We start from the raw sequence: 24,951 nt of genomic DNA, 5'->3' as shown, positions 1-24,951 counted from the left end.
CTTGAATCCGGCTCCTGCCCAGCGTCAGCGCTATACAGCGGTCCTTTGGGGCGCATAAAGCACCGCTGAGTACGCAGGGCACAGTGGGGTGACACTGCCCCACTTGCTTAGGGTGGCCTGGGGACAATCCTCGAAGTGTCTGAGCATGTGTTTGGGCAGCCCCATCACTGTGCATCAGGATGCGGAGGTGTGGAGCACTGATTGTTTGGGATGGGATCGTAGAACAGCCTGGGGCTATGGAGTGATGTGGGGTTTATGATGGAATCCCTGCCCCTGCATTGGAGTGTATGGAATGCAGGCTGAACATCCCATATGGAATGGGGCGTGTGGGGTAATGGCTGTTGTGCTATAGGATGTGTTGAGCACTGATGTGATGTTCCAGGCATGCAGCCCTAAGAGGAAGCCTGGTGCAATCTGACAAAAGCATCCAGGAGGAGCAGGAGGGAACTGGGAAGAAGCTGACCCCCAGGTAGGGGCTGTGCCACGTCCCTGCTTCTCTGCCCCATCCCGCATCCTGGCACACTACAGAAGCCATATGGAAGCCCCAGATGGGAACAGCAGATTGAGAGGGTCCCCATGGTCGGAGCCCTTCCCCATTGCACCCCAGGGTACTGACACCATCTGACCCACTCTAGGCATCTCCAGTGGCCCTTGGCAGTCCCTGCCACCAGCATCCCCACACATTGTTTGATCACCTGCAACATCTACTGGGATGGGAACACGGGCAGGGGGAGGCAGGCGGGGGCAGGCAATGAGCCTGCTCAAGGGCAGCTGCTAATATTGGTTCTGCGAGCTGCTGAACATTCGCCCAGGGCCTGCTGCATAGGCTAATTTAATAAGGGCCCCGTGTCCCTCCCGGCTCATCCTGTTCCCTGCAGGAGAAAAACAGATCAGGTTTCTCTGGACCAGCCCCAGCACGGGGTCGCTCCCCCGCTGTGCTCCCCATCCATGTGGGCACAGCCTGTGCCCTGTGCTGGCTTCCTACCGAGGGAGGGAGGGAGGGAGGGGACATGGCTCTGACTGGGTATCTGCCTCATCTGGCACACATCTGGGGCTCATGGCAGCACGCTGCCTTTCCCACCGTTATTTTAAGCACCCAGGCTGGTGGACCAGCAAACCCCCCCCAGGCTCCTCATTGCCCCAGCACTGCTGGGGGCTGTGCTGTCACCCCTGGGGCCGGAGGTCCAGGACTGGGGCTGGGAGGGAGCAGATGGAGCTGGTGCCAGCCCCTGTTTGCCTTTCTCCCAGTTGCCTGGCGCTCTGTTTGTTCTGGAGATGGCTTCCTGCTGCCAGGGCTGAAACAGGTGGCTTTTATTTGCAGGGGATGGCTGATGAGATCAGGGGCAACATATCATCTGCCCAGCCAGCCTCCCTACTCCTTCTTCCTCATGTTTTCCCACCGACTCATTTCTCTGGGAAGGATGTATATAATGCCCTGCTGTCCTCAAGCATCTCCCCGAACAAGGAGGATGGGTAAACTCCAATCAAGGTTCAAAGACACCCAGACTCCATAGCTGAGTCTCATTATGCCTCAGTGTCACTCGTCACCTCTCCGCTCCTTGCTGGCTGTGGATGGCACCTGTGCCAGCACACACCTGGCAGGCCAATGGGTGCTGCAGGCTCCCTTGTCAGCAGGAGCTCTCACACACATGTGTACCCTGTGCAGCCATCCTGCTCCCTGCCCACAGCCAGAAACATGGCAAGCAGCCTGGCAGATGTTGCTGGGATTAGCTCCCACACGCAGCTCCCACACACACTGCCCCAAGATACTGGGGTCCCCAGAGTGCTGCCAGGTTATGCTGGTCACTGTGTGTGCCCCAGCTCCTCTGCAGTGCTCTGACTGTGGAACGGGTCTTAGGGTGAATACAAAACGGGAGATGGACCCCAATAGTTACGGTGCACACAGTGCTGGGGATGGACCCCAGTAAGAGGAGTGCAGCTGGCTGTACCCATCCAGGGCCATGTCCGGTCACCCTTCAGCCTTCCTGGGTCCCCACGCTGCTGCAGGAGCTGTGGCCTCACCTGCCTGCTCCCCGCTGTTCCCATGGGGACTAATCCCACCTGAAGGTCAGGGAGGCTCCGCCAGCTGCTCGCCTCCTGCCTGTGGATTACAGCCTGGGTGTGAGCAGGTGGCAAGTGCTGCATCTCTGCACCAGCTCTGCCCTGTGGTAGCATGACTACGACCAACAGGTGAGCTCCAAAAGGGTGATGGGTCCCTCCCAGCCTCAGGAGTTGCCCAGGTCTATCCCACCCTGCCTGCATGGGGATGCCATGCTTTGGGTGGGAGAGCTGGTGGTCCTAAGGTCCAGAGCCTGACCTGAAGCAGAGCCTGCTGATATCAACCTCCTGCCTGCTGCCCCATATGTCCCCAGCCTGGAGCCCCTGGGGCTCCCCATAGTTTTGTGTCCTGGAGGAAGGTGCTGGTTCCCTTAGTGCCCACCTCCCACATTAACCCAACCTCAGGGACACAACAGCCTCAGCTTTCTTAGCCCAGCCCTCGTGCCAGCTGGTTGGGTACCTGCAGCAGTGCCAGCTCAGGGGCATGGTGACCTCTGTGGGTCAGGGAGCCCCTGCTCAGCCCCAGTGTCTCCTCCAGGTATGGCAGAACCACACAGCCCTGATGGCTCTGTACAAAGCAGCAGGTCCTTGGGCTGTCCCCCTTTGTTACGCTGGCATGCAGAGGGCAGCAGCCAGCTGCCACATCCTGCAGCAAAGTGGTGCCCGCCCTGGGATGGCACAAAGCATCCGGGCTGGGCAGGACACATAGTGTGCTGGCAGAACACCATGGGGAGACAGCAGCAGTGCACACCCACACCTGCACAATGTGCACTTGAAGCAGTGAGCATGGCAGGGAAATCACCAGGTCCACAGCTTTAGGTCAGCAGGAATGCATACACACACACACAGTGAGCTGTGCATGTGCTCATACATATGCAAATGCACATGAGTGCATATATGCACACGCACCTGAATGCAAACACACCTGTATGCAAATGGACGCTGGGGCACACACTGCTCCCCAGCACTCCCCCTGCACCCTGCCCTCCTCATGCAAATTGGCCCTGTGCGGAGCTGCACCATGCAAATCCCCAGCACAGGGCCTCAAGAGCCCAACGTGATGCAAACAGAGCTATGGGACAGTGGTGGTGTCACTGGACCCTTGTGCTTTGTCCCCTGTCAGCCTGACTCACCATTGCTGGGCATGGAGCTGGGCACAGAGCATGAGCAGCTTGAGCTGCTTTATTCACACAGAGCCAAGGTGACAGCACAGAGATCCCTGCTCTGTGGGGCTCAGGGAGCAGCTCACCCCAGGGCTCATCTGGGTGCTGCTCCTGCTGATGCTGCAGGTGTCCCCTTTTCCCAGTGGGACATGTGCACAAGGTCTGCCTCCAGCTCTTGCTGGGACAGAACCAATAGGCTTTTTGTAGCACCTGAGCTACCTGCAGAGTGCAAGGAGGGTGACATCGGCTCAAATAGCCTCAGGCTGTGCTAAGGGATCACGTGTCCCTATGGTACATGGAGACTCCGGGGTGAGCATCCCCAGTGCCTGCAGTGTCCCACTGTGCCAGATAGCATCTGCACCAGGGGACGTGCGGTGGCTGGAGCATGCAGGCAGCAGGGTCTGGCTTTGCTCAGTGCCATTAATCACACTCTGTTTGATCCCGAGTTAGGTGGCTGCAAGGGGCTGTGTGCATCGGGGGGTGTGTTGTGCTTTCTTGGCTTTTCAACTGGGCCATGTTTGGCAGCAACAGACAGAGTGCAGGGTTGCAGGGTTATGCTGGCCATGCTCTGTGTAGTGTCACACACTGAGTGCAGCTGTCCCCAGGCCAGGGTGGGCACTTGGCTCCAGGGGGGCTCTTTGCTCTGTGCTTTTGGTTCTTCCCCACACCACGCGCTGGAAACTTTCCAAGCTCACTCAGGAAGCCCAGTATGTGCCTTTGCTCCATCCAGTGCAGGGGTGTAGCTGACCTGTGCTGGAGCATGGAGTGCTGAGCCCATATGCATGGGGCTGGGGGAAGCAGCAGGAATCATGGCATCTCTGAGCACTCAATTGCTCCCGTAGCTGCGCAGGTACAGCTCTGAGGTCTGGTTTTGCCCTTTTCCTGGGCTCCCTCACTTTCCCATCTCCCATCCCTCCAGGACTCCGTATGGTCTGAATGAAGTAGGGAGCAGCTCTGGGCTCCGTGCTGACTTGGAGAAGAAAATCCCAGTTCCTCCCCAAGATCCTTCCACAACACGTGGCCAGAGGGACTGCAGCAGCAGCACCATATGCAGATGCACAGGCAGGGAAAAGATACAACCCCCCAGTCAGTCCTCTGCCCTGCTCCTGCTGACCTTCCCCATTTTTGCTCATTGCCAGCAGACCACTGAGACCTACCTGGGGCTGCACCTGTCTGCTGTAGGGCAGCCAGCCCTGTGCCCGTGTGCCACAGTGCCATGGGCACACGTTCTGTGTGTCCTGCGTGTCACTGCCTGCAATGCTGAGTGCCATCAGAGCCATGTGTCCTGCACGTGTGTATGGTCCCACGAACGTGTGCAGCTTGCATGTTCTGTGTGCTGATGGCTTTGTGCAAGCTCCATTCACGGCTTGAGTGCTGTGCATGTGTGCAAGCGAGAACTGTATGTTGTGAGCACATCGTCCTATGTGTGCTCATCATGCTGCAAACCAGCCCGTGTATCCTGTACAGGTGTTGCCTGCCAGGAGTGCACTCTTGGTGGGCTGCAGGTGCCCGTGTGCGGCTGGCACGGTGCGTGTGCTTGCAGACAGGCTGGACCTGCCTAACGCGAGCCGAACGAACAAAACGTTCAGGTCAGGTCTTGCACGTGGGGCTCGACGCCAGGCAAGTGCAGAGTCGCTCTGGGCTGGGAGGTTTTGTGCTGCAGGCTGCAGAGTGCCCCTTCCCCATTCTTCCTCCCCGGCCAAGTCCTTCTAGGCTGGGAGCTGGTGTCCTCAATGCAGCCGCTGCTCGGGGGGTAAAGTCCAAGAGGTGGATGGATGCTTGACATCTGCTGCCTGGGAAAGCCAAACAGAGCGGGGTGGGTTAAGCTGGCACCGTAGGGTGGGGAGGGACAGTGGGAAAACAGAAAGAAAGAAAAAAAAGAAAGGAAGAAAGTAAAGGGAGGAGAGAGGGGGTCAGAAAGGGATGGAAAATATAGGTAGAAGAGATGAGTTAAGGGACAGCCAGGAGAGTGCCCCCGAGCCCATCTCCTCTCCTTGGAGGGTTCCTATGGGCTCATCCCCTGCTGTTTCCGACAGAACCCCATGCCCAGCACCTGCTCTCGCCAGGCAGGCAGCACCCGGCCCAGTGCTGGGCTGCAGCTCCTCACCTGGCTCCGGTGACACGCTGGCAGCTCGCAGGTGAGCGGCTTCTCCTTCCCCTGCTGGCTGGCAAGCAGAAAATGAGGGTGACGCCGGCAGGATGGGGCTTTTATAGCCCTGATAAAAATAGCGCTGCTGGCCGTCGGTCGGGGGGCCAGAGAGATGGGGCTGAGCAGAGACAGGCGAGAGGGCTGGGCTGGCCGTGGCGAGCCTTCTCCCAGCACACCTGTCACAGCTCTGTGTTTGCTCAGAGCAAATATTGACCCAGGGAAGGCAGGCTGGGCAAGGGAGGCGATTAGCCCACCTCGATTAGAGGCAGAGCAGGTCTCTATGCAAACTCTCCAGGGCTGCCTTTGTTAATGGGAGCCTGATGGGCTGATAGGAGCCAGAAGCCTGGGTGCTGGGGCGGGTGGTGGGGAGGAGGAGGTGTGGAGGGGGGAGAGGAGGAGACATTCATTAACCTGCACTGGAACAACACCAGCTGTCACTTTTCCACCCACCTGCCCTGCTCACTTTGCAGCTGGAGGTGAGGGGAGTGCAGGCTGGCAGAGCTGGGGGGGAGAGGGGGGGCAGGGGAAGTTGGGGTAGCCTGCCCTGGGATGGGGCTACACACAATGTGTGTACAGGAGGCAGAGCTCAGTGGTAACACCTCTGCTCGCCCTCTGGCAGTCAGCCCTTGAGGTGCAGCGCTGGGAACAGGATGTGTTTCATTCCCTCCCTGTGCTCGTGCCTTACCCTGGGGTCACTCCATCCCAGAGCTGCACCAGCTTCTGCATCCACCCAACCTGCATGGCATCCCCAGTGGGGAACCTGCACTGACATCCCTACACAGAACCCACAGGGGCCAGGAGCAGCATAGGTGTGCTCTCCAGCCCCAGCAGCCTCTGTTGATCTCACCCTCAGCCAGCAGGAGCCGGGATAGTTCTGGGTTTCTCTGGCACTCACAGCTCCCTGGATAACAGAGCATGAAGTGCAACTGTGGTGAAAGGAGAAGCTCCATTGTGCGGGTGCATTGGGCTGTTTGTGCAGATGGGGGCATTTGTGGGTGCTGCTTTAACCCCCACAACAGACACCCACAGATATCCTGTCTCTTGGCAGCGTGTTAGAAACCACCGCCGTGTCCCTTTGCGTAGTGAGAGTTTACCTGCAGGTTGCAGTAAATGGATTCCCACATGTAAGTGGATAGCAGCAGATCCCTATCAGCCGCTGCCATCCAGCTCTTCATCCTCGGAACCTTGTCCCTGGCAGCCAGATTTGAAAGGAGGGCTTCATCCATCCCTCCTGCCTGGGGCTGTGATCCCACAGGCTGCCAGACCAGCCCTCTGCCCAGCCCTTTACCCGGCCCAGCCTGGCACAGGCAGGAGCTGGAGGAATTCCAGATCACTGGCATTGGTGGCCCTTACCCCTTTCCCAGCAATTTAGCCAGAAAAGGAAATGCAGAACTATCAGTGCCCTGGGTATGATGCTAAGAGGCGAGGCAATGCTCTCTCTCCTCCTGACACCATATGGAGCCTACTTGCTTCTTTTGTCTTGGTGTGGGAAAGGCAGCGGGCAGGGCTCCCACCAGAGTAAGAGGTTTACATGGCAGCTTCTCTCTTGTTCCACAGGAGCCACCTTTGCTGTCCTGACCTGACCCCGCTGCGGACCGAAAAGTCCCCATTGCCAAACACCAAAGCTGAGCCAGCAAAACCTGGTATCTCAAACATGTGAGAGCAGAGGTGAAGGGTCCCTACCCTGCTCTGCCAAGTGCTGTGGGAATCATAGGGTCACTAGAGTTGGAAAAGACTTCTGTGATTCTCATGTCCAGATGTCAACCTGTCACCATCGTGCCCACTTTTCTCTCTGGCTGTGCAGGCTGCTCATGGCAGGACCTGCCCATGTTCCTCATACTCAATGTTAGGTGCAGGGGACGCAGGGGACTGCGCTCTAGCACTGTCCCTGCATGAACGTGGGGTCACACAAGGTGGGATTCAGGCAAATGGGATAAACGTGCCTGGCAGGCACCATAGCAAGGAAGACCAAAAGCAGCTTTGTTCCCCTCCCTTTATCTCCCAGACAAAGGCACGATTCAGCAGGTGTTAAATGTTTTAATGGGATTCAGGATAGCTTCTGTCGCCCACTTGCCCCAAGGCCATCCCACTCTTCCCAGGCTAAGCGGCCAAGAAGAAAAGGACCGTTGTGTGCTGCACAAACTGCCTCCCAACAGAGCACTCCTGATAACCAGGGAGCCCACGGTTCGCCAGACTTTCTCTCTGACTACATCCTTGCATCCCAGCCACGGTGAACAAACAGCCCTGCAGGCAGCTGGATCCCATCTGCTTCAGGAGGACTGTGAGACTGCTGCCCATGCTGCCCCTTTGAGAAGCCAGCGTGGGACCTGTATTAAGAAGATCCCAATGAGGTGCCTGTACCTGATTCACCACAAACGGACCAAACAGCTGCTGCTGCCTGGCTGGGGAGCAGGGACGTGGCACTCAGGAAAACAGAGAAGCTGCCGTGGGAGATCTGGCACCCAACGTGCTGGGGAGGGAGGAGGAGGTGCGCTCCCTGAGCTGGCGGTGCGGTATCTCCGACAGCAGGAACAGCTTGGCCCTGGGGCTCAGTACGCGTTACGCACGCAGGGCTCCTGCAGCGAGCAGAGCTCTGGGAGAGCCGCAGCAGCCCCGGGCACAGCCGGCATCTGCCTTCTGCCAAGCAGGGCTGAAGCATCCCGCAGTGCGTGGCTTTCCTGGGGGCTGCGACGGGAGAAGGAGAGGCTCCAGTTCGGCACCGGGGCTTTCTGAGAACTAACAGTGCCACCTCCCGGCTGCGACAAAGTGACACGTGGGAAAGGATGGTCACAACCATTACGGGAAGCCGAAGCTCAGCGGCACCCTGCTCCCCCAGTGAGAACCCCGTAGATTTACAAGGAGAGCGCTCGTCCAGGGCACTACTAAACCCGGATGCGCTGATTACGGCCAATTGCACACCGGTGTCAGTGACTGCAGAGTCTGAGCTCCTTTTATTGGGCTGCTGGGTGGGCTGGAAGCGCTGCAGCCCTTCACTGTCTGCAGGAGCTGCAGCGCAGCCATTAGGGCAAGGAATTGCTGGAAGATTCAAACCAGAGCTGGGGCCGTGGTCAGGATGCACAGCCTTGGAGGCAGGCAGCATGCTGGCATCGAGTCCTGTGGTGGAAGGGTTGGAGCAGCTCTGGACGTCTCAGGGATGGGATGAAAAGTGGTGATGCACCGTGCTTGCAGTGCTCACGCAGCACGCTGTACCACAGCTATGCTCTTGAGGGTTAGGGTGCTGGACTGGTGATTCTGAAAGAGAAAAGATTGCCTTTGGGGTGTGGAAAGTGCAGTCTGCTGCACAGAGACCTCAGCCTAAACTAGAGCATGGGTTGTGCCTCAGCTTGATGCATTAAGAACAGGTTCTTTACCTTCGGGAGGGGCTGAGGGGCAGAGCAACGACCCTGGGCTGGGCTGTCAGCACCACCTCCCCACGGCTGGCTTCCACCAGGATGTTCTGCAGTGTGTTTTCCAGCACCATCTGCACCAGACTCCCAAAGGCCGGCTGCCTGTGGGGGGTTTATCAGACAGTCAATAAGGAAGGATGCTTGTTGCAGCTCCCCCCAGCGCACAATGGGCACAGCAGCAGAGCACACTGTTTTCTATGTGCTGAGGCCAGTGAATGGCTGCTCTGTGTGTACAGCTCTTCCTCACCCCTTCATCATCATCTTCTGCTCCCTCAGATACTCATGGCGAAAAACCTCACTCAGCCCCTGCCAGGAGCCCAGAAAATCATTGCTGGGAGAGGATTCCTGTCTCATTTCTTTCCTCTCTCCATTCTCCTTGGTGAAAAGATCTGGGGAAGCAAAGAGCCTGGAGGGAACAGTGGAGCACTGTCCTCTGTGTTGGGTCTTTGCTGTTTCTTCATGCTGAAACTGGAAGAAATATGGGATGGGCTCCTTCAGGCTTCTCCTGGCTGCATCATGAAACTGGGTGTTCTCCAAGAGGCCCCTGGGAGGAGGAAAGGAAGAACGAGTCCCAGAAAATCAGGTATCCAAGTGACCCCAGAGGATCACTGTAAGCCAGAGAAAGCCAGGGGGAGAACCTGGAAGACAAGGGCTGCAAAGTGTGTGAGGATGAATGGCCACACACCTGATGACACCCGTCAGCACGTCCGTCACTATCTGCAGCTCCTCTTTGGAAGCAGTAGCCAGGGACAGCCATTTGGGGTCCATCTCCATTCTGTCTCTGTCCACACTCCCATCCACAAACAGCAGCTGGTGGACACCAGGGCTGAGAACCAGGGAGATGTTCCATCAGTGCCGTGCTACCTAAGTGAGCTCCTGCAGATCTGCACTCTCCTGGCTGAACAGCAGCACTGCAGGAAGCTGCAGAGGTACCAGGAGAGACACTCTCCCAGAGGAGCACTATGCTCTGACAGTATCTCCCAATGGGTCACTTCTCTTCCCAGTCCCTTACCGGGGCAAGAAGTACTTGGGGAACTCCGAGGTGAAGTTACTGAAGAAGTCCTCAGTAGAGTGGGATCTTGCTGTTACAGCAAGGTGTAAAAGGATGGGCCTGGGAGGCTCTGGCTTGACCCACACACGGCTGCCTTCTTTGTCAGACAGCAGCCTCCTCTGACGTTTCCCCACAGGCAGGTGGGCTGCTGGGTTGTTCTTAATGGGGGGCAGTGTCTGTTGGAGAGTAAGAAATGCAGATCCTTACTGCTCCACCAACCATGGGACAGGGTTAAGTGGAACTGCTTTCACGTCACCCCAGCCATCCTTAAGCTTGTCCCAGAAGATGCCCAGACCTTATAGTCTTGCTGCCCCTATGTGGCAGCAGTTCAGGTGCTGCCTGCCCTGCCCACATGCAGCTTTTCAGCCTATTCAAAACCTTCCAATTCTATTCAAAAAGGGTTGCTGCAGTCGTGGGTGCATACAGGGTTCCAAGTTCACTTCTCATTCCCCTCAGCTGGAAAGTTACAGCTCACGGGGCACAGCCAGACAGTCTGATTCTCCTGACTCCTCCAAACAGTCTGTGTCCCAAAGCCTTGAAGCTACAAATCCTGGTGTGCTCTCAGCCCGGGCTCCCACGCTGTGAGATCCAACATCTGCCTCTGTTCTAACACAGTCAGTTTAATTCTAAGCTGAGGTGGGCTTGACTTACCTTGAATTTCCTGACCACTGCTGAGGGCTCAGAGAGACTTTCTGTCTCAGCAGAATTTGATGATCTCTGAAAAGATAAAAAACAGAAGTAAAAAGGAAGAAGAGAGAGAGAGAAATCACAGTGCAGGGAAACATAAGGAGCAGAATGAGACTTGTGGACTCTCCTTTACCCTGCCTCAGCTGAAAGCCAATGACCCAGTCATCCCATTCTGCACTGGCCACATTCTTCATGGTAATTACACACTTGATGCCACATGTTTACAAATTCAACGACCAATTTCCTGAGCTGCAGGTTTGGGTTTTTTCCCTAAAGCTGTTCATGCACTTCCAAATTTCAGATGATTGTGAGCAAATGCACAATTTGCAGCATATTTAGAAAAGTAATTTTCAAGCTTCTCCCTTTGCAACTTACCCCAGTGGGTGGCCTGGGCTTCTTCTCAGCCCTGAGGTCTTTCTCTGTGATGGTGAACTCCACTGCCTGCCGTTCCTTCTCCCTTTCCCACTCCTGCAGATCCCTCTCGTACTGAAGCAGGGATTCCTGGATGTACACCTACAGAGCGCACCGTGACTGAGGGAGCAGGGAAAGGAGCTGCAAATGACAGAGCCTGAAGGTGGGGACTGCTGTTTCAGCTCAGGTGATGGGAGCACGTGGGCTCCTGGTTCTCACCTCACACACCAACTCTATGCTGTAGAAGGACACGTTCTTTGAAGGCTGCAGTGTGATGAAGCAGGGGGTGCTCTCTCCGGACTGCACAACTCCCTGCTCTGGGGCAATCTGCAATACCTGTAGGGAAAATAAGAAAAGCCACAGAGGATTTGTTTCTTTGTTCAGTGCCCTTCTATGTGCCCTCTCCCTCCAGGGAATACAGATTTGTGGGGTTCCTCCTGCTGTTCTAGGGTAGGGTAGGACACAGAAGGGCAGAGAAGGGTAGAGTTGAATTAAAGAAAGAGAGGACTCACCTCGCTGTCTTTCACATTGCTTGTCCTCCAGGTGAATGTAACTGCCTTATCCTCTGAGATGTTATTGAGAAAGACCAGTCGACTGGCTCTGGCATAGTCTGGGATATTCCCAATGCAAATCCTGTGGTGCGATAAGGAGGCAGCCTGCAGGAAGCAGGGTGAAACAGCCCTGTTGCAGTGGGATTGAGGAAGCAAGGAGCAGGATAGCCTGCTGCTGTTGGGGAAAAAGGGGATCTTTCACACATTTCTGGTCTGATCATATTGCCTGAATCAGCACCTGGACTTACCTGCCCAGGCACAGTTAGTTTGGTGGAACCCAGAAGGACTGAAGGGGGCAAAAGTTCTCTGTAAGTGGCACTCACTCCTGTGGCTTTTGGATCGTAGCCTTCTCCCTGGAAGGTGATCAGAGCTGAATCACCCCCCAGGATGTGGATGGGAACATCAACCTGCCTTGGACAAAATAAGAGCATGAAATCCAAAGCTGTAATCAGGAGAGATATGGAAAAAGGCAGTGTTCTGGCTAACAGACTACAACTGGTTTGTGTAAATCACATTCATAGGTGAAGAGAAATCCAGGTTCTTTTGCCTTCTTTTCAGTAGTGCACACTGCAGGAGTGAAATATCACAGCTTCAGTTTCTTTTGTGGGAGTTACTGGAAGCCAGCAGTGAACCACAGATCTGAACAGATATTGTTATACCCCCTGGATACTGTTACATCCTTGGAAAAATATATATTGTGATGCCTCTGGCTGTGGTAGAAATGTGCTTTTTGGAATGGAGAGGCTTATGGTACTACCTATCTGCTCTCAGATTCTGCTTCTTGGAGGGATGGATTTCAATTCAGCTGTAGCATCATACAGACCAAAAATCAGTACAAGATCTAAAGAATGTGAGGCATAGGACAGCAGAAAGGGTTCTTGGCAGTTATGAGAAAGGCCTTACCAAGTATGTTTTGGCTTCCAGTGGTGAGAAGATCCACTCAATATGACCTGTAGTGCCAGGGGCGATTTCCCCTCTGGGAGTCAAGCAGGTAAATACAGGATGCTGATTATTGTCCTCCTGCACCATGACGATGTTGTCCAGCTGAACCTCAAACATCACCGTCGTGGAGCCCCCATTGTAGAGTTCATAACTCTAATGTGAATCAGAGAGTGGAATGCTCATGATAACCCTGCACAAGTTAAACTTGTTAACCCTTCCCCAGAGAACTCCGATAAGCATTAATGATTAATTAGTCAGCCCATCTCTAAGAATGAGGGACTTCGTAGCATCAGGAGTTATCACAGGGGCTCTAATAGGCTCCGTGCTGAAGGTTTATCACTACACACGCCTGCTGGTGACTCCAAGTGGTGCCACGTGAATTTCATCTTGGAGAAAATGAATACAAATTAGCTCAAGGAATCGCTGCAAAGCGGATTACTTGAAATGCCAAAAATACTCTTACTAAAGTGATTTTAATTCAATTCAGTCTTGCTCATTTCCCAAGTAAATTAGGCAGAACAGAATCAAAGCTCTTTTATTCCCCCCCCCCCCCCCCCCCCAAATAAGTATTTAAGGAAGTTTAATTAATTTACTAAGAAACTAATTAGGATTTATTTCCAGAGTGCCTGGAGCAGCCAGGCAAGTCATCACTTGGATCCAGTGTAAGAGAAGTAGGGAAAAGTCCAACACTCTATAAGCATTTTGGTTGGAGCCAATTCCAAATCTCATAGATCTGAATGTAAGGAGAGCTGCTTTCCTTACAACCACCTCAGCACTCAGTTCCAGGCTCTGCCTGGTACTAGGCTCAACTGCTGCTGGGTTTGACCCCAGAACACTCACCTGTTTGGGGGGGTGGGATGTCCCAATGGCAATGGGAGTGAAGAGATGCTTGGAGGATACAAAGTGAACGTACCGCTGCTCCCTCTCCACCGTCACACCTCTGAAGTTCAGCTGTGGCAGAAAGAAACGCAGTCACTGTCTCACAAAGCTTCGGCCCCATCAACAATGACAACATGAATACTTTGTGAGCTGAGGGCAATACATTCACAGCCTCACACTGGTAAAACCAAGGCATTAAGCCTAAAAGCAAAGGCAAGGAGCTGATAGTCTGCCCAATTGCTGGCTTATCTCTGACAGGTTTGCAGGTTGTATCACACATGGTATGTTTCTCCTTCCTATGTCAGACACCAGCCTCAATGCTCTTTGCAAGTATACAGCAGAAATTCTCTATGCATGGAAGTATGTGCACATGGCAGGCTGTGCTGCTGTGACATCCATCCCTTTGGGAAGCCAAGAGTTGAGATAAAGCCAGGAGTTGAGATAAAGACCAGATAAAGGTCTGGAAGGGTCCTCTTGGAAGCCCTCACTCTGCAGAACTGCTGCTCCAAGAATGTGTCCAATCGAGAGTCCAAAGGCTGCCAAAGTTCACAGCTGAATTTCAGGTGACTGAATAATGACTAACAGCACCCTGTTAGTAAAGCGGCCACCGCATCATGCAAAGCAGATGGAGTTACAGTGTTGGTTTATGGATAGGAAGAGACACAGGGCTCTGCACGCTGAGAAAGCTGTAGCCAGGCTCAGATGAGTCACGGTGCAAGGTTTCCAGCAGGATCACCTCAAAGCACCCACAAGTTGTTTGCTGCCTGGAGACAGGCTGAGATGGAATCACAGAGCTCATAATGTCTCTGCATGGATAAAGGGAGCTAAGCCCCTGCAATTTGCCATTAGCCTAAATGGCTACTTTCCAAGTGCACACAAGAAGATAAGGAAGACATTAGAGATGGTAGGTAGTAGTCTTGGATGGACACCCGAGGGAGATGCTGTGTGTTTCAGCAGCTTAAACAAGAGCAGAGAATGCTGATTCTTCCAGAAGAGCCCCTTCCAGTTCAGTTCCATAAGCAAAGTAAGGAAGGAGAGAGGAGTAAAAATACAAAGCTAACAAAGACCTGAACGGGATTTCATTGTTTCCATCTTTTTAAAGCACTATGTGAGTGTTCAGCCTCCCAGGGCCCTCAACAAGCCAACTACCATGCAAGTAAGAAGAGAAAACAAGAGCTGATGTTTCCAAACTGCAAGAGGGAAATGGATCAGAAACCTTCCTTCACTTTGGGAGCAAAGCACACATTTATATTACCTGAGGGGTGGATAACATCACTACTCTGTTTGAGGGAACCTCAAAGGCCATCTGGTCCAACCCCCTGCATTGAACAGGGAACCCCACAGCTCCATCAGTGCTCAGAGCCCCTCCAGCCTGACCTTGAGTGTCTCCAGGGACTGGGCTCCCACAGCCGCTCTGGGCAGCCTGTGCCAGTGCCTCACCACCCTTACTGTAAACAACTTCCTTCTGTCCAACCTAAAGGCACCTGGTCCCCCAAAGCCGAATGGCTCAATGGCCAGCTGGTGAAATGCTCATTGCCACTCTCTGTGCCAGGCAGGCAGAGCACAGGGAGCCTGTCCAAGGGCTTTGAGGGAAGGCACAGTTAAGCCACTGTTTGAACAGCTTGGTCAAAGGGTTGGATTTTCAGCTGACAATAGTCCTGAAAGAAAAGAAAAATAAAAGAGTTGTGTGAACACAATGGTCTCACAGGAAACTTCAGAGGCAGACATGAAGGGCATGAGCTGAGCCCAACAGAGCACAAGGTGACTGACTCTAACTGACAGTCTGAGAGAGGAGGAGGCAGAAAAATTCATTCCAAGCCTGAGGAAATGCCATGAGATAACACACAGCAGATCAGCTCTGGGATGCTTTAGCGAGTGGCAAAGCAGGAGGAATGAGTAGGAAGCTCCTCAGCTGTTGGCAAGGAGGAAGAAGTGGGTGGATCAAGGCTGGGACTGCAGCAGGATCAGCTAACCAGGAGTGCAGGGAATGCCTGCCAGGATGGGGAAGCAGCACAGGCCACATCACAGTGTGTTGGAATCACAGGTGGGACACGATGCCGGCTTTATATCCCTTCACTGGCCAGTGCAGACTGTAGGGGAAGGCCCCAGGCTCCTGGTTCATGCAGCACTTGGGCAAATGCCCTGTAATCCAGCTCCTACTTGATGCTGTTCTGCAAACACACACAACAGACACCTGCTGCCTTACCAGAATCTCATGGCCATAGGAAACCTTCAGCAGCACAGGCAGGCGATCGGTGCCAATGAAATCATGTCTAACAGCACAAGAGAAGGAGGAAAAAAATAATAATTAGAAACCAACCTTGAGCCCAGGGTGGTAGAATCAGGGTCACACGGTACATTAGAGACAACTCATTTCCCTGCTAAAGAATCACTGTTGCGTAAGTGCCTCTGGGAGAGGGAGGGGGACAGTTGTGCTAGGGTGGGAACAAGTGGTGCAGTGTTGGTTTTAGTTATACACCAGTGCAGGGTCCTGAGATTTTAGGCCATATGAAGCACCAGCCCTTCTCAGCTCAGGGCTGTTATAGAAGGAGAGCTGGCCAGCTGCCTGCACACCTCCCACAGGCACACAAGCCTCTAGCTGTTGGCAAGGACAAGACTATCACTGTACATTCATCACTGCAGAAAGCACAGGCTCAGGAACCATTGCACATGCCCAATGTCTACTGGGCAAGGGGCATGTGGAGGGAAAGGATCTGGCATGGAAGAAGGAAGGCATCCTGCCAGCAGGTGCTGTCCTGGCATGCAGGATGATGCCATCACCTGTGTGAGAGCTGGACGGCTTCCTCTTGTCCTGGAAGAAGCTTTCCTGACTTAGGGGAAATGCTGAAGAGCTGGTTATCCTTAATTCTCATCTGGTGCAGCTCCTGTGGGCTGAGATCTACATCCTCTGCCCAGCGCTCCATGTCCATCTTCTGGTCAGAAGGAAAGAGGAAGGCCCTAAGGACCCAGCGAGCTGGTCAGTGGGAGGAATGGACAGCTTGCCCAGGTCAATGTGCTCAGTTCAGCTAGGCTTCCCCACCCAGACCCACCAATAGGCCTCGTTCACAGCCACACAACAAAAACTACACCACCCTATTCATTCTCTAACACCTCACGGCCTCTGTGAGTATTCCCATCACCCCATGCAGATCCCTAGAGAAGGATGAGCTCCATCCAGCACTGCTTACCATTCCACAGGCACCACACCGTTGTTCACCAGGAGGAGCATCACAAGGGCAGGCTCCGAGCCTATGGGGGCAGCCCCAAAGTTGAAGTCCAGCAGGAGAGGTGTGTATATGGGGGGTGTCAAGCACGTGCTGATCAGCAGGGAGAAAGAACAGGTTAAACTGAGGAAGAGGGGTTGGAACTATATGGTTTAAGGTTCCTTCCAATACAAGCCATTCTATGATGCTATGCTATCCATCTTCCTTATCATTTTTTCTTTGATCCTTCAGCTTCTTTTAGAGAAAGAATACTGAGTATAGGAAATGCCTTTGGATTTTCCCTGATCTTTTATGTATGGGATACACGGATCTCTGAGTCCTGGTAGGCTGAGCCCCTCACCTCACCTGTGCCTGGTAGGAACGCTGTAGGTGAGCTCGCTGGGAGTTGGATCTCGCTGCAGGTATTCATTCAGTGTGTCCAGGGAGAGCAGCCTCCAGAGGAGCAGCCTGCTGATGCCACTGGCACTCCCTGCTGAGCAAGCATCAGCAATGCAGAGCGTTGGGTAGGCGCCGGTCACTTCTATGCAGCAGAGGGGTTGCTGCTTTGCTTTTGTACTTGCAAGATCTGGAACTTGGGAGAGAAAAGTAAAGACTAAGGAAGCGAGCATGCAGGAGAGGACGAACTGCTCAGCACAGGGATTTCTGCTGCCAGGATGGTTACAGTCCTGCATAGTTTGGTTTATTATTGTACAGTCTGCTCAGCTGGGAGGGAACATCTCCCCCTTCCCACAGACACCCATTTCTCACCTGCAGGGGTGCAGATTGTATAGCTGATGAACCAGGTGTAGTGCAGCTGCTGGGCTGGCCTGACTGTTACCTTCACAGAAGCTTTTGACCTTGCGGGGATTGTCCCGCTGGAGTGTTCCAGTTCCAGAGCTGTAGGAGAAAGGAGATGGCATGAGCTCTGGGCATTGGTGATGTATCCTAAAGCACACAAGTGTCTAGTACACAGCTTATGAGAATGGCTGCAAGTTAGCCAGCAAGCAACAATCTCTGAGCTAGCTATCAGCATTTGGTAGAACAGTGGGGAAGAACGAGGCCCCATCCCAGGCTAATTTCTCCCAGTACCCATTGGACCACTGAAGACTTCCTCAGAGTCACAAAGCCCAGTGATGAGCTGTTCCACGCTGAGGATGTACTGAAGAGAACAGATCCCATCGTTCAGCAGTACCACGCTGCAGTCTTTCTGGTTGCCAACCAGAACATTTCCAAGGTCCAAGTGTTCCTGTTGTGCCTGAAACACAAACCCATCGTGCAAAGGTCACCGTTCCATGTAGAGCTTAGCAGTCAATGTAGCCACCATTTTGGATCTTGGCCACCACGTTGGACCATGTTCAGAACAAATGGAGGAGAGCAGGTAATGAGAGGAGAGAGCTGGGAGTGTCAGAGGAGCCAAAGACTCACATCTCACCACAGCCCACAATACATGCCCCATTTCCTTACCCTGATGGTGCTCAGTGCCCCCTCTCCAACAATCCTTAAATTATAATGGATGCTTTGGGGTGACACAGGTGCTGGGCTTTCCCAACCCACAAACACTGCAGCTCGCAGGAGATACTTGGTCACATTGTCAGGGGTAAAAGTCCACGCTTGAGCCTGAAACCACAAAGGGAAGTGTAACACTCATGGGAGCTCCAGACCAGAACTGTATTGTAGAGAGTACAAATCTATTTTGGTAGAACCTGAGCTTACCATGGCTTCATAGGGCTGGAGGAGCCCTGCTGCTGGTCTGACGGACAGGATCTTGCTGTCAGAGTGGTGGATCTTCCATGTGAAGGCCATGGGTAGCCGTGTGCAGTTCTTTATGGTGTACCTTTGCGTTGAGGAGGTCCCTATGCAAACAGGCTTGAAGTATAGATTCCCATTGTCTTCTAAGAGCAAGAGAAGGGACTCTGCACAACTCCGGAGCACAATCTCCTGCAGCATTCAAGGAAAAATAATAGATGTGAGCTAGAAGTCTCAGCTGACCTTTGCATGAACCTTGAAAAGGTGTTGCTCCTTCCAAGATGGAATCGAGAACAAACAGAGACTGAAGGAGGATGAGAAGGAGCCTGGACTAAGCATTGTATAATGCATTCCAGGAGACAGAGACGCAAAGAAACAAGGGATATAGAGTATCTGGCATCACAGAAATCTTCCATCTGCAGTGTGGATGGAGAACTGAGAAGAAGATGAGTAGAATGGAAGTAATATTGCTCACAAGCTTCTCCACCCCTCTGCTTACCTTGGTGTACCCTGGATAGGAGTTCAGCTGCAAGGGCAGGATGTGTTGCTGTGATACAGTGTTAACTGGACGAGTGGAGAGAAAGAAAATCTGGTGGCCTCCTGGCATGATGTGTCCTGAGTGGGGCTTCACCAGAACAGAGGGGCAAGCAGCTTGGTTCACACTGAAGGTTATCATTGAGGTGCCTGTGTTTGAGAGCAGAGCGCTGCAGTAGGTGTCCGTGTCAGAAGGCACAGGAGGAAAAGTCTGGAGGAAACAAACAAGAAGGGTTGTTTGACCTTACAGGATCACTGCTTTATTGTGCTACAAATACAGCAGGGAGAGGCAGGAAAATTTCCACTTCACCTTGCAAGCCTCTTACAAAGGTGTGGATTCTGTGCTCCGCTCTCCATTTGTATATGTGGAGAGGCATGTATTATGTATTAGGCATGTGGAGTGCCTAATGCACCTGAGAAGGGCCCTTAGCACCCTTGTCAGTGCCTACACCCACTTAAAAAGGCAAGAAGGAGATTCCAAGAGCTTTCCACTCAGGGCTGACGAAATGCTGTATGCAACCTGTCACATTGGAGGCTGAGAAAGCAATGCAAGACAAAAGGCTTCCTACATTTGTCCCAAATCAGTAATCTCCCTTTCATTGTAAATCACCTAAGAGGTCTCTCAGGATGTTGCGATGAGGGCAAAGCAAAAGCTCACAAGTGAACACTGAGCATCTCTGCAAAATCCCACTTTCTTTAAGTCCACATACCTTGGGGACATCCAGGCGGTACCGTGGGATGAAGTGCTCACGTTTCGCTTCGAACGTGTGCGCCCTCAGCCTGATGGTCAGGCACCAGGGGGGGCAGATGGTGGCATCCTCCTCAATGTTGCTGTATTGTCTCAGAACCTACAGACATGCAGAAGACAGAGCTGAGTGCATGAGGGAGGGGAGCGTGGCAAAGTACCTCCTAGCTATTGCTACTAACCTTGTAGAAAGCAAAACCTTCCAGCTCTGCAGCATAAAGGCTGTTGAGCTGGGTGGGTTGGAAAAGGACACGGAAGGCTGAAGACTTCAAAGGTGGGATGTCACAGCTTTTGGGGGTCACTTGGAAGGCACTGCCACAGCTTGGAGTCCAGGCAACGGTGATCTTTCCTTTGGTGTGGTTGGTGACGCACAGAGGAAGCGGTTCTGCCTTGCAGAGTGGCACACAGCACCCAAAATCGTGCTCCCTGGGGCTGACACTAACGTGAGGTGGAAACAAGGCCAGGTCGCTGCTTATACCATCATAGAAATATTCGCTCATGGGGCTGGCTTCAGTGTATTCCTTGGGGGGCTCGTCCAGAGGGATCTACAAGATGGGAGCATCTCAGTGTGTGCAGGGTAAATGTAGCACCTTGGACTTCAGGGAGGGCAGCTCATACCTCAGGAAGCAGCATGAGGGCCCTCTTCTCATCCATCTGCAGCTTCCCATCCTTCAGCATCGCACACAGGATATCGGGTGGATAGAAGGTCAGCCCCCTCACCGTGTTGGTTCGGTACCAGGAGAGGTGTCTCGCCCGCAGGATGGCTGGCTTAGCAGTGTCTGAATGGCAGGTACCAAAAAAGTCCACATACAGGGGTTCCTGGGAAAACAACAGAAATTCTTGTAGAAATTAAGCTGCCCTTCTATGATTACCTTGAAAGTTACCTTATAGGTCATAGATACAGAGAAATACAGACTTCCAGGGACTACTAGCTTTGAGAGGCCAGCACTGCAAAAACTCTCTGAGCTCTCACAGTGGAGATGCCACCCCCTGCTCCCTTACCTGGTGGTGGACGAGGCACACCACTCTGCGGTGATAGCTGATGGGGTGAGCAGGGCGAAAGGTCACCTTCAGCACTAGGGTTGTTGCGCCCTCCAAGACCCCACAGGGGCGATCCAAAGAGAAGACGCTCCCCCTGTTATCAATATCAAACTGGTAATACGCAGGGACATCTGAGACGTTGCTGATCTTCAGAATCTGCATTGATCTTTCCCCAAGGTTGATCCAGTCGAAGTCTACAGAGGATTGGTTCAGGGACACCAAAGGGCCTAGAACAACAGCATGACACAAACAATCTTCCCCAGCCAGCGTGGCTTTACCAGCCAACCCAGCAGCCCCAGCAAACAGCTTCAGAGTCACCTCCCAGACATCACAGTCATCTCGCATCTGTCTCAAGACAGTGTGAATTTAAATCAGTGCCCCAGGAATGGCATGGATGGCAATAGAAGGGACATCTATGAGGGCTGGGACAGTCCCTAGTACTTCCCCAGGCACCAGCACTTCTCCTGCAGAAGAAGACTGAGAAGAAGGCAGAAACACGGAAGGCTTTCACCTTTACATGAGCCAACCATCTTCAGAACGGTCCGCTGGAGGCACCCGGTGGGTGTGACAGTGAAATAATCTGTGCTGTGCTCTCCTACTGCCTGTGGCTGGAACCGTACGCACAAGGCCAGCTTCCCTTTGGCAGGGACAATAGCGTGGGACAAGTCGCAGGAGAAGACATGGTCTTGGAACAGAGGGTCTTTTGCTCTTTCTATCATACATGGTGCATCAACCTGTAAGCAGAGAAGAAACAGACTCATCATGGTTTATTCACACTCCCACCTGGGCTGTTTTCACAGCATTACAGGAGTTTCCTAACCACATCCCCCAGGGACACGTGGCAGCTTGTCACCCTCTTACAAGAAGCAATCTCCCTCTCCACATACCACAGACATGTTGAGGATTTCTACACGCTTCTCCACGGTTGTGCCCACTGGCACTGACCCAAAGCACAGCACATCCCGAAGCTTGCCAGGCTGTCCACCTATGTGCTGCTCCCCTGGCACGTTCACTTGCAGATGCGGGTATTTAGCTATTAAAGAAGATAACACACAGCATCACCTCCATGTATCTCTGTGGGATGCTGCTCTAAGGTTAGGGACAACCCATGTTAATGAGCATTAGATACAAGAATGACTAACCCTGGGCTCTTAGCCGCATGGTTCTCTTTTGCTTCTCTTCAACACCAAACCAACACGTTGCTGTCACGTTGTACACTGCAGCTGCCTTGGGTTGGAAGAGCACCCTAATGGTACACTCAGCACCTGCTTTCAGCACCCCATGCTCAGGAATCATGCAGAAGGGGCTGGCTGTCTCCCAGGCAAACACCGTGATGAGGTCACTGGGAAGCAAGGAATGTTTGGAGAAGATGAATGAAGCCGTTCTGACTGCACAGTCGTGCATAGGATGGGCCTTTCCCAATAGGTTGCTCAGTTAGGATGCAAAACAAGCAGTGCTGAATGCCAGAACGCCTAATGCATCTGGCCAAACAACATCGACGAGTTGTACTCAATGGGAAGCCCAAGAAGGTGGTCATATATCTGACCAAACCAAGAGGGGCAGCTGAGCCCCGTGGCACTCACCCCACATTGCGCACAGTGAATGTTGTCTCCGCGGCGCTGTGCACAGCACAGAGAGGCAGCTGGACAGCAGCTGGGAAGGACAGGCAGGGCCGTGGGAGCACAGCACGCAGGGCGACAGAGAACTCACCCTCAGCCTTCTGGAAGCAGATGCTGTCCTCATAGTCCCTCTGTGCAGGGAAGTGAGAGGAGACAGCAGTCAGATGGGCTCCCTTGAGCTGAGTTCTGCACTGGGTTCATCCCATTGATTTCTGGGATCAAGCCAGGGACAAGTAGTTCAAACGCCTTATTTTACTGGCGTTGGTGAGAGGTAGTATGGGAAAACTGGGAATACTTTGCAAGGAGCCCTTTTCTAACTGCCAGCCATAACCACAGGCAAACTGCTCCCCCAGCTGTTGGAGATACGGAGGTTGCAGGAGGGTTGTGCTGTCCCACGCCAGAACCTCCCATAAGGATGGGTTCCTTCCCTGAAAGCCAAGCAGGACAGAGAGCAGATTTGCTGCTGCCACTTTACCTTTTCGGTGGGCCGGAAAATGATGGGCAGGGTTAAGGACATGCCGGGGCTCAGGGCAATTGGCTGGGGAAAAACTGTGATGAAGAACTGCGTGGAAGGACACCTGGAGAACGAAATTAAAACGGGACGTGTTGTCTGATGTCGTACAGCTGCAGTTCTATCAGGCAGCAGGAAAGAGAACGAGGTATTAAAAGGCTCCAAAGCCCCATGGTTAGAAATGACTTACAAACGTGACCCCAAAGACACTCAGCAAACAGGAACAGAACCCAGGTGTTCTGAATATCCGTCCCCAGCTCTGAATCCATGCCCCTTTCTTAAACAACTCCAAGGCCACACAGTGTGAGCCAAACTCTTATTAAGGGCAGAAACATTTGAGTCTCAGAGCAGGCAGAGTCACAGAGAGTGCTGGCATGGCCCGATGTCCAGCAGGACTCCCTGGAGCGATGGCTTGGGGACACAGCAGCAGCTGGCTGGCATACATCCACAATTCCAATCTCACTAGACTGGAAATGCCTCACAGACAGAAGTATCAGCAAAACCCACTTTTAAAAAGGCATTTCATTTGAAATACTCCTGCTGGGAACAAGGGCTGTGCATGTGAATTAGTGGGTTTCTGCCCTGCTGTGCCAGCATGCAGACAGCCTACAGCTCATAGCCCAAGGGAAGAGGGGCAGATGGATCAGAGAGTGGGTGCTGAAGGGATGGGTGGAGCAGAGAGACGAAGGTGCAGCAAGAGGAAAAGGAGAAGGGAACTTCCCACACACCTGTAGCTCAGCCTCTGGGTTTTCCCATGAACGTTTTTCAGGACCAGATGTTTGATCACCTCCTTTCCGAGCTCCCAGCCACGCCAATGGAGTGTTTCTGCTACTTCGATGCCCCAAAACGTGCTTTTCTTCTTTGTCTTTCTTGAGGGTGGCTTAGAAATTTGCAACGGGAACATCAGCAGCTTGTGAAATGGGGAGAAATCACCCCCACAGCTGTTGCCTTGCACTAAAAGCTTGTGATCCTGGTAAAGGGTGTGTGGCAGGGCTCCAGGAGCCCCCAAAGCTCTGTGGGATCCTCCTGGATGTCCCAAACTACAGAAGCAGGGCTAAAGAGTCGATGTCTCTCCCTTCCCCTGCCCTTCCAATAAACCCACCCGTGGCACCTTTGGCTCCTGCACTCACCTTCCTGATGCAGCTACTGCACCTCCTCTGAAGAGGGGCTGGGTTGGGGGGCTCCCCCTGCAGCTGAGCCAGCATCTGAGGAATGAGAGGAGAGAGTCCTCACTCACACTGCTTCTATTCCAGGGCTCCCTCTACCTGAGCCCACCCAGCCCACCTCACCTCGCCTCCCGGTCCCGGCTCAGCGCCACGTAGCATCACTCCCGTTGTCATGGCAAACGGACGCGGATGCGGTGTCTCCCGTAGTAACGACGGCGGCCGCCCCGGGTCAAACTGAACGCGGTTGAGGCCGCCAGGGGGCAACAGTGGGACGTGGATTGGGTACGGAGTGGGGGGGGTCCGGGTAGGGGTGTATGGGGGCTGATATAAGGGCTCAGGGTGCAGATAAGGGTTATATGGGGACACATAGGGGTGCAGGAGGCGGATAGGAGATGCATGGGACAAGTAAAGGGGTGCAGATAGGAGGATGCAGGGAGTATATTGGGGTGACCAGGTGGTTTAGGGAGCATAGAGGGAAATGCAAAGCGTGCAGGGGCAGGTAAGGAAGTGCAGATGTGGGGGTTGAGGTGGTGCAGAGGGCAGATGGAGGCCAGGAGGAGATAGGACAGGAAGGTAGAGATAGAGAGGGGCACAATGCATATAGTGGCAGTCAGGTGCAGGTGGTACAGAGGGCAGATATAGATGGAGGGGTGCAGGGGTGATGTGAGGGCAGAGAGGGGTCCGAGAAAGAACCTAAGGGAAAGAGAAGATGAGGGTAGGCACTGGAGAGGGGGCAGAGATGGAATGAAGCTGAAGGCAGAGGTGCAGTGAAAAAGCATGGGTGCATGGGAGGGGTGGAAGAGAGGGCTGCGGGTTCAGGGGTGGGAGTATCCCGTGTGTGTGGGATGCAATAGGCTGGAGAGCACCGGCATGGGGTTGGGATTACATCTCAATGGGGCGGAGCCACCCCTTGGAACATCAGTGGCGCAAGTGACAAGTTGTGATTGCTGCCAAAAGTAGATCTGGGATTGGATGGAAGCAGGCAAAGGGGACCCTCGTGTGCCCATCAGGAACACCCGGACAACCCCTCAGGTCATAGCATGGCAGAGAGCGGGACTGCCAGAGCTGGGGCAGAGGCAGGGAGGAGA

At 53.5% G+C, this 24,951-nt stretch overlaps 1 protein-coding gene across 4 annotated transcripts; it reads right to left on the bottom strand.

The window, feature by feature from the left end:
• Positions 1–7,387: 7,387 nt before the first annotated feature.
• CFAP65 (cilia and flagella associated protein 65) lies at positions 7,388–24,123 on the bottom strand. 4 transcript variants are annotated; one of them, XM_015869221.3, is made up of 33 exons: positions 23,987–24,123; positions 23,828–23,902; positions 23,426–23,577; positions 22,662–22,764; positions 22,151–22,317; positions 21,710–21,909; positions 21,455–21,600; positions 21,079–21,301; positions 20,529–20,794; positions 20,145–20,345; positions 19,709–20,071; positions 19,492–19,629; positions 18,747–18,992; positions 18,215–18,439; positions 17,966–18,118; positions 17,591–17,756; positions 17,270–17,398; positions 16,868–17,093; positions 16,487–16,615; positions 16,080–16,256; positions 15,505–15,571; positions 13,260–13,370; positions 12,381–12,572; positions 11,726–11,884; positions 11,439–11,582; positions 11,146–11,262; positions 10,891–11,028; positions 10,480–10,545; positions 9,790–10,004; positions 9,463–9,603; positions 9,025–9,321; positions 8,742–8,879; positions 7,388–8,622 (listed from the first exon to the last, which is right to left on the bottom strand). In XM_015869221.3, the coding sequence occupies exons 1-33, from the start codon at positions 24,035–24,037 to the stop codon at positions 8,601–8,603; spliced, it is 5,343 nt and encodes a 1,780-aa protein (XP_015724707.2). In that variant the 5' UTR covers positions 24,038–24,123; the 3' UTR covers positions 7,388–8,600. The 4 variants fall into 4 exon arrangements, 1 of the variants encoding a protein (XP_015724707.2); XR_014948251.1 differs by having other exon boundaries at positions 8,295–8,622; positions 11,726–11,888; XR_014948249.1 differs by having other exon boundaries at positions 8,295–8,622; positions 10,891–11,067.
• Positions 24,124–24,951: the final 828 nt, after the last annotated feature.

The sequence above is a fragment of the Coturnix japonica genome, chromosome 7 (assembly GCF_054131305.1).
Source record: "Coturnix japonica strain WE chromosome 7, WE-NBRP24, whole genome shotgun sequence".
Taxonomy (NCBI): Eukaryota; Metazoa; Chordata; class Aves; order Galliformes; family Phasianidae; genus Coturnix; species Coturnix japonica.
Note: the sequence above shows the minus strand (reverse complement) of the source record. Positions and strands in the feature narration are given on the sequence as shown.